Genomic DNA, 15,177 nt, shown 5'->3' on the forward strand with positions numbered 1-15,177 from the left:
TCCATCTGCATGGAGCTTCTTCATGCATTTGACACCTATGTGACCAAGGCGGCAGTGCCACAAGTATGTGGGACTATCATTATCAACCTTACATCTTTTGGTATTCACACTATGAACATGTGTAACATTATGCTCGAGATTTATTAAGAATAAACCATTCACCAGCGGGGCATGACCATAAAACATATCTCTCATATAAATAGAACAACCATTATTCTCAGATTTAAATGAGTAGCCATCTCGAATTAAACGAGATCCTGATACAATGTTCATGCTCAAAGCTGGAACTAAATAACAATTATTGAGGTTTAAAACTAATCCTGTAGGTAAATGTAGAGGTAGCGTGCCGACGGCGATCACATCGACCTTGGAACCATTCCCGACGCGCATCGTCACCTCGTCCTTCGCCAGTCTCCGCTTATTCCGCAGCTCCTGCTTTGAGTTACAAATATGAGCAACCGCACCGGTATCAAATACCCAGGAGCTACTACGAGTGCTGGTAAGGTACACACCAATAACATGTATATCACATATACCTTTGGTGTTGCCGGTCTTCTTGTCCGCTAAGTATTTGGGGCAGTTCCGCTTCTAGTGACCACTTTCCTTGCAATAAAAGCACTCAGTCTCGGGCTTGGGTCCATTCTTTGGCTTCTTCCCGGCAGCTTGCTTGCCGGGCACGGCAACTCCCTTGCCTTCCTTCTTGAAAGCTTTCTTACCCTTGCCCTTCTTGAACTTAGTGGTCTTATTCACCATCAACACTTGATGTTCCTTTTTGACTTCTACCTCTGCTGATTTCAGCATTGCAAATACTTCAGGAATGGTCTTTTCCATCCCCTGCATATTGAAGTTCATCACAAAGCTCTTGTAGCTCGGTGGAAGCGACTGAAGGATTCTGTCAATGACCGCGTCATCCGGGAGATTAACTCCCAGCTGAGTCAAGCGGTTATGCAACCTAGACATAGTGAGTATGTGCTCACTGACAGAACTGTTTTCCTCCATCTTACAGCTGAAGAACTTGTCGGAGACTTGATATCTCTCGACCCGGGCATGAGCTTGGAAAACCATTTTCAGCTCCTCGAACATCTCATATGCTCCGTGTCTCTCAAAATGCTTTTGGAGCCCCGGCTCTACGCTGTAAAGCATGCCGCACTGAACGAGGGAGTAGTCATCGGTACGTACCTGCCAAGCGTTCATAACGTCTTGTTCTGCAGGGAGAATAGGTGCGTCACCCAGCGGTGCTTGTAGGACATAATCTTTCTTGGCAGCTATGAGGATGATCCTGAGGTTCCGGACCCAGTCCGTGTAGTTGCTGCCATCATCTTTCAGCTTGGTTTTCTCTAGGAACGCGTTGAAGTTGAGGACTACGTTGGCCATTTGATCTACAAGACATATTGTAAAATATTTAGACTAACTTCATGATAATTAAGTTCATCTAATCAAATTATTCAATGAACTCCCACTTAGATAGACATCCCTCCTGTAATCTAAGTATAACATGATCCGAGTTAACTAGGCCATGTCCGATCATCACGTGAGACGGACTAGTCAACATCGGTGAACATCTTCATGTTGATCGTATCTTCTATACGACTCATGCTCGACCTTTCGGTCTTCTGTGTTCCAAGGCCATGTCTGTACATGCTAGGCTCGTCAAGTCAACCTAAGTGTTTGCATGTGTAAATCTGTCTTACACCCGTTGTATGTGAACGTTAGAATCTATCACACCCGATCATCATGTGGTGCTTCGAAACAACGAACTGTCGCAACGGTGCACAGTTAGGGGGAACACTTTCTTGAAATTATTATGAGGGATCATCTTATTTACTACCGTCGTTCTAAGTAAACAAGATGCAAAAACATGATAAACATCTCATGCAATCAAATAATAATAGTGACATGATATGGCCAATATCACATAGCTCCTTTGATCTCCATCTTGAGGCTCCATGATCATCTTGTCACCGGCATGACACCATGATCTCCATCATCATGATCTCCATCATCGTGTCTCCATGAAGTTGCTCGCCAACTATTACTTCTACTACTATGGCTAACGCATTTAGCAATAAAGTAAAGTAATTTACATGGCGTTTCTCAATGACACGCAGGCCATACAAAAATAAAGACAACTCCTATGGCTCCTACCGGTTGTCATACTCATCGACATGCAAGTCGTGATTCCTATTACAATAGCATGAACATCTCATACATCACATATATATCATTCATCATTCATCACAACTTTGGCCATATCATATCACAAAGCACTTGCTGCAAAACAAGTTAGACGTCCTCTAATTGTTGTTGCATGTTTTACGTGGCTGAAGTAGGGTTCTAGCAAGAACGTTTTCTTACCTACGTGAAAGCCACAACGTGATTTGTCAACTTCTATTTACCCTTCATAAGGACCCTTTTCATCGAATCCGCTCCAACTAAAGTGGGAGAGACAGACACCCGCCAGCCACCTTATGCAACTAGTGCATGTTAGTCGGTGGAACCGGTCTCACGTAAGCGTACGTGTAAGTTTGGTTCGGGCCGCTTCATCCCACAATACCGTTGAAGCAAGATAAGACTAGTAGCGGCAAGAAAGTTGACAACATCAACACCCACAACAAATTGTGTTCTACTCGTGCAAGAGAACTACGCATAGACCTAGCTCATGATGCCACTGTTGGGGAACGTTGCAGAAAACAAAAAATTTCCTACGGTTTCACCAAGATCCATCTAGGAGTTCATCTAGCAACGAGTGATCGGATTGCATCTACATACCTTTGTAGATCACGCACGGAAGCGTTCAAAGAACGGGGATGAGGAAGGTGTACTCGACGTGATCCAAATCACCGGAGATCCTAGCGCCGAACGGACGGCACCTCCGCGTTTAACACACGTACGGTCAGCGTGACGTCTCCTTCTTCTTGATCCAGCAAGGGGGAAGGAGAGGTTGAGGAAGATGGCTCCAGCAGCAGCACGACGGCGTGGTGGTGATGGAGCTGCAGTACTCTGGCAGGGCTTCGCCAATCACTATGGAGGAGGAGGAGGTGTTGGAGAGGGAGAGGGAGGCACCAAAGGCAAGGGTGAGAGGTCCTCCCTTCCCCCCACTATATATAGGGGGCCTAGAGGGGGCGGCGGCCCTAGGAGATGCAATCTCCTAGGGGGGCGGCGGCCAAGGGAGGAATCCCTCCTCCCCAAGGCACCTAGGAGGTGCCTTCCCCTTCTAGGACTCTTCCTTTAGGGTTTCCCCCACCCTAGGCGCATGGGCCCTAGGGGGAAGTGGCGCCCCAACCCACTTTGGGCTGGATCCCTTCCCACTTCAGCCCATGGGCCCCTTCGGGATAGGTGGCCCCACCCGGTGGACCCCCGGGACCCTTCCGGTGGTCCCGGTACAATACCGGTGACCCCGAAACTTGTCCCGATGGCCGAAATAGCACTTCCTATATATAATTCTTTACCTCCGGACCATTCCGGAACTCCTCGTGACGTCCGGGATCTCATCCGGGACTCCGAACAACATTCGGGTTACTGCATATACTTATCCCTACAACCCTAGCGTCACCGAACCTTAAGTGTGTACACCCTACGGGTTCGGGAGACATGTAGACATGACCGAGATCGCTCTCCGGTCAATAACCAACAGCGGGATCTGGATACCCATGTTGGTTCCCACATGCTCCTCGATGATCTCATCGGATGAACCACGATGTCGAGGATTCAAGCAACCCCGTATACAATTCCATTCGTCAATCGGTATGTTACTTGCCCGAGATTCGATCGTCGGTATCCCAATACCTCGTTCAATCTCGTTACCGGCAAGTCACTTTAATCATACCGTAATGCATGATCCCGTGACCAGACACTTGGTCACATTGAGCTCATAATGATGATGCATTACCGAGTGGGCCCAGTGATACCTCTCCGTCATACGGAGTGACAAATCCCAGTCTTGATCCGTGTCAACTCAACAGACACTTTTGGAGATACCCGTAGTATACCTTTATAGTCACCCAGTTACGTTGTGACGTTTGGTACACCAAAAGCACTCCTACGGTATCCGGGAGTTACACGATCTCATGGTCTAAGGAAAAGATACTTGACATTGGAAGACTCTAGCAAATGAACTATACGATCTTGTGCTATGTTTAGGATTGGGTCTTGTCCATCACATCATTCTCCTAATGATGTGATCTCGTTATCAATGACATCCAATGCCCATAGTCAGGAAACCATGACTATCTATTGATCAACGAGCTAGTCAACTAGAGGCTTACTAGGGACATGTTGGTTTCTATTATTCACACATGTATTACGATTTCCGGATAACACAGTTATAGCATGAATAAAGACAATTATCATGAACAAGAAAATATAATAATAATCCTTTTATTATTGCCTCTAGGGCATATTTCCAACACCATCTTCACAGATGGTCTTCAGTCTTCTCCTATCATTTCTGGGATACCTGATGTCAACTCTTTCCTGACAGCTATACTCTTTTATAGCTTTCCTCAATAACTGAATAGTACCAAAGGTGTGACCAACTTGGAAGCTTGGTTTACTCTAGTCTTATTCTCTGAAAGATTTGAAATCCAGCTTCACATAATCTTCAACAGAATCAGGCAAATACATGTCCCCATCTTCAGTAGGATCATCAGGTTCTTCTTGGGCTACTTTACCTTTCTCATACTCAACATTTATGTCAAACAAGTCATCATACCCATCTGGCAGATCAATGTCCGAGTCAAAAAGCTATGGATTGTAATCCTCATATGAAGAATGAATTCCTACACCATCAACTGCATCTGCTACATCCATGTTTAGAACTCTACAGATTTTTGTCCCCTATAGTGAAACTGAAATGTATGGACATACTCTCCTAGTTAAGGTGGTCCGGGTATGTACTCCTCCGCTGACTCTTCCACACTGTATGATAGTGCATCTTCAATTTGACCTTGCTCTGCCTCATCCTCTTTATCTTGCTCAGCCTGCTCCACTTGACTTGCTCAGCCTGCTCCTCTTGCTATTGCTCTGCCTGCTCTTCTGGCACATGCTCCTGCTTTGCTCTAATGCCACTGAATTTGACCACTTGAGATTCTTCATCATCAAAATGAATAAGAATATGAGAAACAAATGATGTCATGCTCTCATCATGATCAAGAAATAACTAAAAGAACTTAGTCCCATTAAGAGTACAATCGTTCATGTTCTCTGTCATAGTATTTTCCCCTATCTTAATCACTCTTAATCCATGCTTACACACTATCAATCTAGGAACACACTAGTATACCCTAATCTATCCCTCAAACTCATACCCCATTTATGCATTGAACTACCAACAATAGTAGGTTCCCAATTATCTATGTCGCAGTAATCAAACCAAATGGAAATGGCCTTTGTGGTAACCCCTGTGCTTGCCTGCACAAAGGAAATAGCCACCATGTATGACCTCAACAGAGAAGTGGTTGTTTAGGGGTCCTAAAAAAGCAAAGCGACAATGTTCAGACACACAAAATTCAGACAGGTTTAGACAATACTAAATTCAAACAACTGCAGACAAGTTATTGGACCAAAAGCATGGTTTTTTGGACCTCCACTAAATAAATATATGATCATTCATGTCCAAAAGCATGGATTTTGGGTGCATCTCACAAACACAAGGGCATCTAATAAACAAAAGGCCATATGATCAACACAAGGGCACCAAGCAAATAGTAAAGCAAACATTTTGGCCTATTTAACAAGATATGGGCTTACCCTAGGATTTCACCACAGCATGCCTCTAATTTCACGTGCAAACCCCCCATGTAACCATATTGTAGCTCTGCCACTAATTTGAATGCCATGGCTAAAACCCTACCATGCAAACCCCTTAATCCATGGCAAAAAGGGAGAAGGAGCCTATACCCTAACACACATGTGCAATTGAATCCTACCCGTAGTCATTCCCAGAGAAGAAAGAGACGGATCAAGCATAGGAGGAGGCGGCGGTGATGACGTACCGTGCAAGGGCCGTGACGTATCAGGCAGACATCGCGTGGAGTGAGGGGAACGTCACAAAGGCCCCTCCCAAACGGCGCAGACGGCGGCGGCTCGGCATTGGACAAAGAGCTCATGGCACCGTAGCCAGACTCGCTCCCGCCGACAAGGTCCAGGTGACCACCTCGACAACGATGAAGAAACAGGGAGGAGGAGAGCAAGGGGGAGTGTCGGTGCAAAACCGGCGGATCTCGGGTAGGGGGTCCCGAACTGTGCGTCTAGGCCGATGGTAATAGGTGGCAGGGGACACGAAGTTTTACCCAGGTTCGGGCCCTCTTGATGGAGGTAAAACCCTACGTCCTGCTTGATTAATATTGATGATATGGGTAGTATAAGAGTAGATCTACCACGAGATCGGAGAGGCTAAACCCTACAAGCTACCCTATGGTATGATTGTATGTTGTGATTGTTGTCCTACGGACTAAAACCCCTATTCAAGAATTCATCCGATTAACCAGTTAACTTGCCGATTAATCCCTACTCATAGGGTCCCCGAGTAGCCGGTTACTCGATAAATCATCCGATTAATTGATTAAATGGCTGATTAACTTGCCGATTAGCCTATTAATCCCCTACTCACCTGCCAACCGAGCAGATACCAGTTAACGATTTCCTCAACAATGACTAAAACCCTTCGGTTTATATAGGCACCGGAGAGGGTTAGGGTTACACAAGGTCGGTTACAAAGGAGGAGATATCCATATACGTATTGCCTAGCTTGCCTTCCACGCCAAGTAGAGTCCCATCCGGACACGAGACGAAGTCTTCAATCTTGTATCTTCACAGTCTAACAGTCCGGCCAATGGAGATAGTCCGGCTGTCCGGAGACCCCCTAATCCAGGACTCCCTCAGTAGCCCCTGAACCAGGCTTCAATGATGATGAGTCCGGCGCGCAATATTGTCTTCGGCATTGCAAGGCGGGTTCCTTCTCTGAATACATCACGGAAGAACTTGAATACGAGGATAGTGTCCAACCCTGCAAAATAAATTCCACATCCCACCGCAGAGAGAATAATTTTTCCGCAGATCTAATTTGCTGGCTTGTTTTGGCAGCATGACGTTATGTCATGGCCTGGTGATTATTCGAACCGTTTCTTTTAACTAGCTCCACACATAACGCGAGGCGGTTTCTTGTCACGTCTTGCCGAAGCGGAGATCGTGTTCCCCTAATTACGGGATTCTCATTAATGCGGTCGTGGGTAACCCAACCATGTCTAGGACTCCTAGATTATAGGCAAGTCCCAAACGGCTATGGAGAGGACGCTTGATATTCACCCTCTTTATAAGGGGACAAGGCTTTCGCTTTTTCCCTCTCGTGCTCAATCAAACCCTTCCCCCGCCTTGAGTTCTAACACCCAAAGCCCAGGTTAGGTGCTCCGGACCTTCAACCATGTCCGGATCCAGCCTTCAAGGCCGATGGACGCCCTCCTCCGTTACGGAAGAGGACATTAAGAAGTTGAGGGAGGCCAGATACCTGACCACCGAGGTTTCGCATCGGCTACCTGCTCGAGGGCAGATCATCCCTACTCCCGGACCCAACGAGAACATTGTGTTCATCTCCCATTTCCTCCGAGGTCTAGGCCTCACTTTGGATCCTTTCGTCAGGGGTTTGATGTTCTATTACGGGCTAGATTTCCACGATCTAGCTCTGGACTCCTTTCTCCACATCACGACATTTATTGTCATGTGTGAGGCCTTCCTCCGCGTTACCCTCACTTCGGCCTGTGGCTCAAGACCTTTGAAGTAAAGCCGAAGATGATCGAGGGGCAACATGCAGCGTGCGGAGGTGCATCAATAGGCAAGATGGCAGGAGCTCCATGGCCGACAGGTTCCTTTCCAGAGGTGTCTGAATTATGGCAACGGGAGTAGTTTTACGTCACGGCTCCCAGAAGTGCCAAGTGGGTGGCTGCCCCCGCTTTCCGCTCGGGCCCCCCACCACAACTAATGTCATGGATTAGCAGGGGTCTGAGCTGGGGTCCAGCCAAGGACGTGCCTATACTGCAAAGCCGCATCCGAGATCTCTTCGAGGGAGATTTTAGTTTGGTTGCGGTAATACAAGTTATGCTGGTTCGTCAAGTCCAGCCTTGCAAACGCCGGCCCCTTCGCTTGTGGGAGTTCAACCCAGAGGGACCACATGCCGTTCAGAGTTTCCTCGGCCTGACGCACGAGGAGATGTACAAGTCATTCTTCGGACCTCAAGTGGAATGTCCAGATATTACCGAGGACGTGGGCCTGAGCAGTAACCGCACCGCCGAACAAGTAAGAAATCCTCTAGCCGAACACACTGTCTTTTATTCGAAGTTATTTCTGAGAGTTCACTTTTTGACCAGGACTGGTTAACAAATGCGAAGATGATTCGGTGTTTGGCCCCCCTCCCCGAGGGTTTGGAAAATCCGGTATTGGAGAAGATGCTCGAGGTCGCACCTTGCCCAGAGCCCTTGATGGAAGATACCGGGGGGAATAATACGGGCAGACGCGGGCCCCTATCGCTGCTCATTCCAACCGAGGGAACGAGCGTCTCCATGAAGGAGGACGATCGGGGGAGGAAAAGGACTGCTTTCGAGGATCCGGAAGCCGAAGCCTCCAAATGGGAGAAGAAGTCTCCCACAGAGGGTCCTGCTTTGGGGGGGTGCTTTTGCCACACAAAGTCCGCGGGGGGATCAGCCCTCCAACGAGTCGTAAGTGATCCAAAAATATTTTAATAGTAAGGGTATGCTATCTCTTTCCTCTGAGAAAATAACCACCGCATATATCTTGCAGTTCGGGCCTTAGCCCCTCTCAAATGAGCTCGTCTTCGGGGGATCTTCTTCGAGAGATGATGGAGAGCGAAACGCCTCCCCCGGACTCCTCCGCTCCAGAAGCGGGCGACCCCGAAGTGTCGTCGCGGAGGGCCTCTCCGGATCCGGTGAGGCCAGAAGGTAATCCCGTAGACCCCCGAAGTCCCCAGTGTCCGGCTCCCGAAGAGAGCATACAAAAGAGTCCGACACCGCCTGGTGTGTGGTCGGACGTTCTGAGGGAGTTGGTGGGGCGAGCGGCCATCTCAGAAGAGCACCGTATGCTGATGGGTACGATGATGGAGAGAATCTCGTCCGCTGAAAGCGGATTACATGAAGCCTTTATGAGTCTACTAACAGGCTTTGAGGTATGTGAGATAATATGTGACAGTACTGCACATGTTAGGTGTGCCCTATGTAGATAGTAGCCCCTGAGACTCTGGTTGTCGTCGAGAACGGCGGCGAACAGAGGATCATATTCCCAGACAATAACCAGACTGCCCCTATGTGCAGGTGGTGGAAGCTCCGGTGGCTAGCCGGACTAGTGAGTTTGCCAAATTAAAACGGCAACTAGATGCGGCAGATGCCGACATCGAGCTTGTTAACAAGAGGCTTGACGAGGCACATGGTAAGTGTTATTATCCGGTGAACGCTACATAGTAAGAGCAGCATAATGCCAGTATCTTTAATATGTTGTGACTGCAGATGGAGCTACCACCGTGGAAGCCTTGCGGGCGGAACTGGCCCGAGCCAAGGAACAAGCGAGGATTAGTAATGCGGCTGCTTTAAAGGCGGCCGAAGAGTTGAAAGCCGAGAAGGCCGCACATTGCGGGAGCCAAGAGAATATGGCCAAGATGGCCATAGAATTAAAAGACACTGTCGACCGTTGCCGGGTCCTTGAAAAAGAAAACCAAGCGAAGGCAACGGACCTTGAGAAGGCTGCGGCGGCGGACGAAGACACCCGTTCTGCTATGAGAGCGAAGAAGGAGGAGCTGCGGGAAGCCGGGGATATTGCGGCTGGGAAACCCTTCATGTTACGGAGGAAGTTCGGAGATCCACGATATGCTCCTCTAGATCGGCTGTGGAGTTCTGCAGATGCGTATATGGATTTGGCGGCGAGCGCTGCCGATGCGGCCAAGTACTTCCAAGGTTAGACAGATCGTGAAGTGGACAAGCTGTTCTGGACACAATTCCACGTTCCAGAGCGTCCTCTTTCATTGACTGACCAGCTAGCCGAATGGGCCGAACTGAACAGGTTGTCCGGACTCGCCATGAGGTCTGGTATGGATCAGCTATGGCCGGAAAGGCCAAAGCCGAACAACTATTTCAGCTTAGTGCAACAGTTCCTTGATGCGGTGCCGCGCATTAATGTGATGAAGAGGTCGGCGTGCATAGAAGGCTCGTGGATGGCCCTTGCCCGTGTTAAAGCATACTAGGCGGAGATGGACGCTACTACTGTTGCGGCGCGGGGTTCAGCCATAGGCTGGGTGGCTGCCGAGCACTATTTCGAGGAGGTTCTCGAGGGTGCTTGTTTGATAGAGGCCCAGTGCTCAAAAAATATTATGTTTGAGTGATATGTATTCTCATTGTAAGCACAATGCTTTTTATGAAGTTTTTATAAGGTTATGTTTATACTTTTGCCTGAAAGTAGTATGATGCCTCATGTGCGGCCATTTATGTATATATGTGTATAACCTGAAAGATTGCAGCCGTCGGCTTCAACCCCCACGCATATAATGCGGAGGTGCTTGCAAAAAACGCGTGTTCACACTTAACCCAACGTCTTGGTCCTATTAAGGAGGTGATAGCGTAGCGAGCGAGGCAACCGGACTATAATGCTTTAACTCTTTCACTTAGCCATAGGAGTTTGACAGTGGGGCTACTAGATAGCCCTTGGTGGCTCCGCACTCTCCCGATCGCGGGGTGCGTACATGCCTGGCCGGAAAACGGCCCTTCGTTAAGGCGGAGGAATTCTAACATTCCGATAGGTCACCGAGTGGTTGACTAGTCTCACGCTATATCATGACAGTCAGGTTGGATGTTGTGATTGCTGTCCTACGGACTAAAACCCTTCGGTTTATATAGGCATCGGAGAGGGTTAGGGTTGCACAAGGTCGGTTACATAGGAGGAGATATCCATATACGTATTGCCTAGCTTGCCTTTCACGCCAAGTAGAGTCCCATCCGGACACGAGACGAAATCTTCAATCTTGTATCTTCACAGTCTAACAGTCCGGCCAATGGAGATAGTCCGACTGTCCGGAGACCCCCTAATCCAGGACTCCCTCAGGGAGAGAGTGATGGAGAAAAGGGGTGTGGTCTGGTCGCTAGGGTTTTAGTGTTGTCGATTTTGCAAAAGAAAACCTCGAATGACTAAGTAATACAGTAGTATTGTTCCGACGATGTGTGCCGTCAACGCGAGGTGGATCAAGTGGACCGGTGCCAAATCAGCACATATGTACATAAAATCGTATTTGGGGCCGTAGGTTAGTCCCTTGGACAAGTTTAGGGACAATATTTGAGGTATTTCGAAATACAGATACTACAGTGAGCTGCGGCGCAAGTTTAGTGACGGTGGGTGAGATTTTCTCTTTAAAACTATGGTTCGAAGTACAACCACGACACACTAAGCTTGCCGTGAGCACAAAGTTCATGGCGTAAACGTGTGTCCATCACTCACTCGGCGGCTTCACTGACGAGTGGGCCCCAGCACGAGCTCACACTAGTAGTCTCTCCGTCCTCGGGCCTCGTCTCGTTTCGACATCCACCTTCCTGTTTACTGCCTCACAAATCTCAAACCCTACCTCGCTAGCTATCTCTCCAGATCCCGACCTCCGGTCGCTCTCCGCCCCTCCCCGGCCGCCATGCGGATCCGCAGGTCCGCCTCCCGCCTGCTGGGCTCTACCGCCGCCGCTGCTGCCTCCTCCTGCCCGAAGCCGGAGCCGCCCCGATTCGAGCTCCCCCGATTGGAGCCGCCCCCGCCCCCGCCGCCAGCCCCAGCCAACGAATCCGGCGCCGGGTCCGTGGGGCCCAAGACCTCCTCCTGCGGGGAGCCCTGCTGCGAGCTCAGCCGGTCGCCATGGGACCTCATGGCCCATCTCGACCTCTCGGATCCCCAGGTAATTTCGTCACCACCCCACCCCCACCCCTCGCCCCTTGCTCCGTCCTCTCCTGCCTGGCCGCGTATTGCGCATTCCCGCGCCGCTGTGTAGCAGCTAGCATGCCCCCCTCGCTCTCCTCCGCGGAGGTTCCCTTTCGGTCTGGGGCATGTTTCTAGGGTTCCGCGCCCGCGCGCGCGTGGAGCCGCGTCGAGGTCTAGCCGCCTAGGGCGCGTCAGTTAGCTCCCTTGCGGTAGTCTCTGACCGGCTCGCGGCAGCGCGGCGGCTAATCGGGCTGCAAGGTCCTCCGTCGGTTGCGAGCCCTACCTACCCGTCCGGCCGTCCGCCCCCCATTTCAGTTCAGCAATAGCAGTAGCCGCTAGCTCTCTTTTCGTTGGTTGACGTGTATTTCCCGAATTACCATCTCATTCAGGTGGAGAAGCTCTTCGTGGAGACTTGCTTCATGAGTGTTTCCTGGCGAGGTAGCTGGCTCTTCCCATCAAGCATTACCATGCCTACTGGCTCCATCAAGGAGGAGGAAGACTTGGCCGTAGATATGGTTGACGGGGTCATCTTGAAACTGCACAAAGCTGCGGAAAAGATGGAGAGCATGAAGAATCAGAGCAAGCACAAGACAAATAAGGGGCTCAAAGTGAAGAAAGGAGCGTGGACGTGCAGAAAGAATGACGGCAAGAGGTGGTGCTGCCGGCGGCCTGTGAGTGAGCCCAACTCCTACTGCTCGTACCACTCAGATCAGAAGCTCCCCATCGGCGGCAAACCACGTAGGAAGAGGACAGACATCGACCTAGGCGAGGGGTTCTACTACTATGCGGGGTTCGGCCCCGGCACCAAGAGGCGCCGGACGTCAAGCAGCGACAGCGTGCCGGAACCTCCACTGCGTGCTGAACCACTGAAAGAGGAGGCACCAGACGAAATGCAACTTGATTTTAGTGCAGGTCAGGTACAGGCAGCGAATGAATCAGACCATCAAGTGGTGCTACCGCCATCAGCAGACATTGTCGACGAGCCTGGCACCGCTGGGATGTCGGCCTGTGACAAGGCGAGCAGTGATGATGACGTGCCGGAACCTCCACTGGCTGCTGAACCACCCAAAGAGGAGCCACAGCCCGAAATGCAACTAAATTTCAGTGCAGGTCAGGCACAAGCTGATGACTCAGACCATCAAGAAACACCGGCATCAGTACGTGTGGTCGACAAGTCTGCGCGCAAAGACGGCACCGCTGGGATCGCTGGCTGGGATGAGGAGAGCAGCGATGACGAAGCGCTTGGCTGCAATGACGAACAACCTCACGACATCACCAAGAGGAAGAGCGCTCTCAAGAAGAGGTGGAGGAAGCCTGTGAAAGCCCGATCGCTCAAATCACTGATGATGTCGTAGTGCCTGACTCTCATTGGTTTAGTAGTTAGCTCAGCTTAGTCTGCTCCAGTTTTGGTGCTGAGTTGCAAGGTACATAAACTGTTTGTAGCATCTTTTGTGTGTGTGGATTGTACTGTTTTGATGCGTTTGGTTGAAGGTGTCGTATGAATGGGTTGGGACCGTTCAATTTTTTTGGGATTGAACCATTCAATTCATGTGTTTGGCTGAATATAAGTGGTGAGCTAATTATTTAGGACGGGACCACCAGTCATGCTCACATAGTCATGCATGCAAAGGGTGGCCATTTGATTCGACCGATTTGGTTGGGTGGAACGGTTCAGCATCTTCATGGCATATTCTCTTTTTTTTGCTCGAACCATTCATGTGCTTTATAACCAAACATGCTTATTTTCTGAACGATCCCAACCCATTCATGACCGCCCTTGCAACCAAACGCATTGGGCGTGCTGGCCCTTAGATCGAACTAAATTAATTTCTTAAAAGGTGTCGTTTAATATTCTTCATGGGATGAGATGCAGCCACTGTTTTTTTGCTGGTGATTCAATTGGCTGCTGCGTCGAGTGGATGCCCCTAATTCAGTTCAGCAGTGCGTGCCTGAATGTACTACAATACATACAGGTTACCTGCTTATATACCCGATCTCCCAATTGATGCGTGACTGCTAGCTCCTGAATGTACAATTAAACTGTCAATGGAGCTAGCTTATACGTAGTACCTTTTCTGAACTGTGGCGCCAGAGCTTCTGCTAGTACTTGTAAAAATAGTCAACGAACCAAGTGGTTTTGTTGCGCTTCACCTACATGGACGTAAGGCACTGAATTCACAATGTTTGCATCACCCTTACTACATCTCGCCCTCTTAAGAAGAATGAAAACTAAATCTTTGTACCGTGCTTGAAAAGTACTGCCACAGGCAGCTCCCAACACTTGGTATACGTCCTGTTGGCTGGCGGCACCAACAGCATTCACTGCAAAAGAACATCTTGGATTTTCTGTGATTTATTCCATCCATTTAGGCAATGTTCTTGTAGTAGGAGACAATGTTTCTGTCGACTAGTGTGTGGTGACTTCGTGCTTCTCAGTCTCTTCATACGTTCTTCATGTTGGTTGCTTCTTTTTTGCGAATGGCTGAAAGTTTGGGTGGCGTCAGCTCTTTCACGTTGCAAAATTTTGCAGCAAATACTTTTTTCCCTTTTGTTAAAGACCCTTTCGCCCAAAAAATTGGTTATAGTTTGGAAATCATCAAGAGCTCTGTTGGGTTCACCCAAAGAATGGATTGTCATAGATTTTCTTTCTTTACAAGATCAGTAGCAACAAGGGACGCAACCCTGCACGAAGCTACCCTTGAATGGAGAAATGGCCGGCATTGCCCCCGCTGGACACCCAAAATGGCAGGGATGCCGATGCCAGCTCTCTTGCGCAGGTAAGCGAACTGCCAGCGATGAAGGTGTATCCATTGACGTCCTTCTTTTCGACTTACTTCCCGGTGCTGGTCGCGGCTAGGTGGATGTGATTTTGAACAATGCTGTCTGCGGCTGACGAATGCCATCATCTTGGCGTCGTTTCTTGCCGCGTGGTTGTCCTCATAGACGATTTGTTCATAGACGTGGGTGACTTGGTCGATCCTGCTGGACGAGGCGCTGTGCAGCGAGCGCGACCTTGGGGTGGGTGTTCTCTGCCACATCCAGTGATAGCCGCAGGGCCACTAGCGCATCGAAGAGGTCGTCGCCGCCAAGGCCTTCGAGGGAGGTCGGTAACGCCAAAGCTGTGCGCGTGGGTTGCAGCCGTGCAGCGAGGTCCTCCGCCAGATTTGTGACAATGGCGAACCTGTCAAACACCCCAACTATAGCCTGCTCGAACCAGGGGACAAAATTGGC

General features: G+C 49.5%; 1 protein-coding gene across 1 annotated transcript; it reads left to right on the top strand.

The window, feature by feature from the left end:
- The first annotated feature begins 11,618 nt into the window (after window positions 1–11,618).
- LOC119289476 lies at window positions 11,619–13,509 on the top strand. Its single transcript, XM_037568788.1, has 2 exons — window positions 11,619–11,923; window positions 12,336–13,509. Exons 1-2 carry the CDS (start codon window positions 11,669–11,671, stop codon window positions 13,299–13,301), a joined length of 1,221 nt encoding a protein of 406 aa, XP_037424685.1. The 5' UTR covers window positions 11,619–11,668; the 3' UTR covers window positions 13,302–13,509.
- Window positions 13,510–15,177: the final 1,668 nt, after the last annotated feature.

The sequence above is a fragment of the Triticum dicoccoides genome, chromosome 4A, assembly GCF_002162155.2.
Source record: "Triticum dicoccoides isolate Atlit2015 ecotype Zavitan chromosome 4A, WEW_v2.0, whole genome shotgun sequence".
NCBI classification, from domain to species: domain Eukaryota; kingdom Viridiplantae; phylum Streptophyta; class Magnoliopsida; order Poales; family Poaceae; genus Triticum; species Triticum dicoccoides.

Bases quoted from the DNA above. Each gene is read 5' to 3' on its own strand.
- LOC119289476 (XM_037568788.1), top strand. From the start codon at position 11,669: ATGCGGATCCGCAGGTCCGCCTCCCGCCTGCTGGGCTCTACCGCCGCC. The intron at 11,924-12,335 runs GTAATTTCGTCA...CATCTCATTCAG, and splicing joins TCGACCTCTCGGATCCCCAG to GTGGAGAAGCTCTTCGTGGA.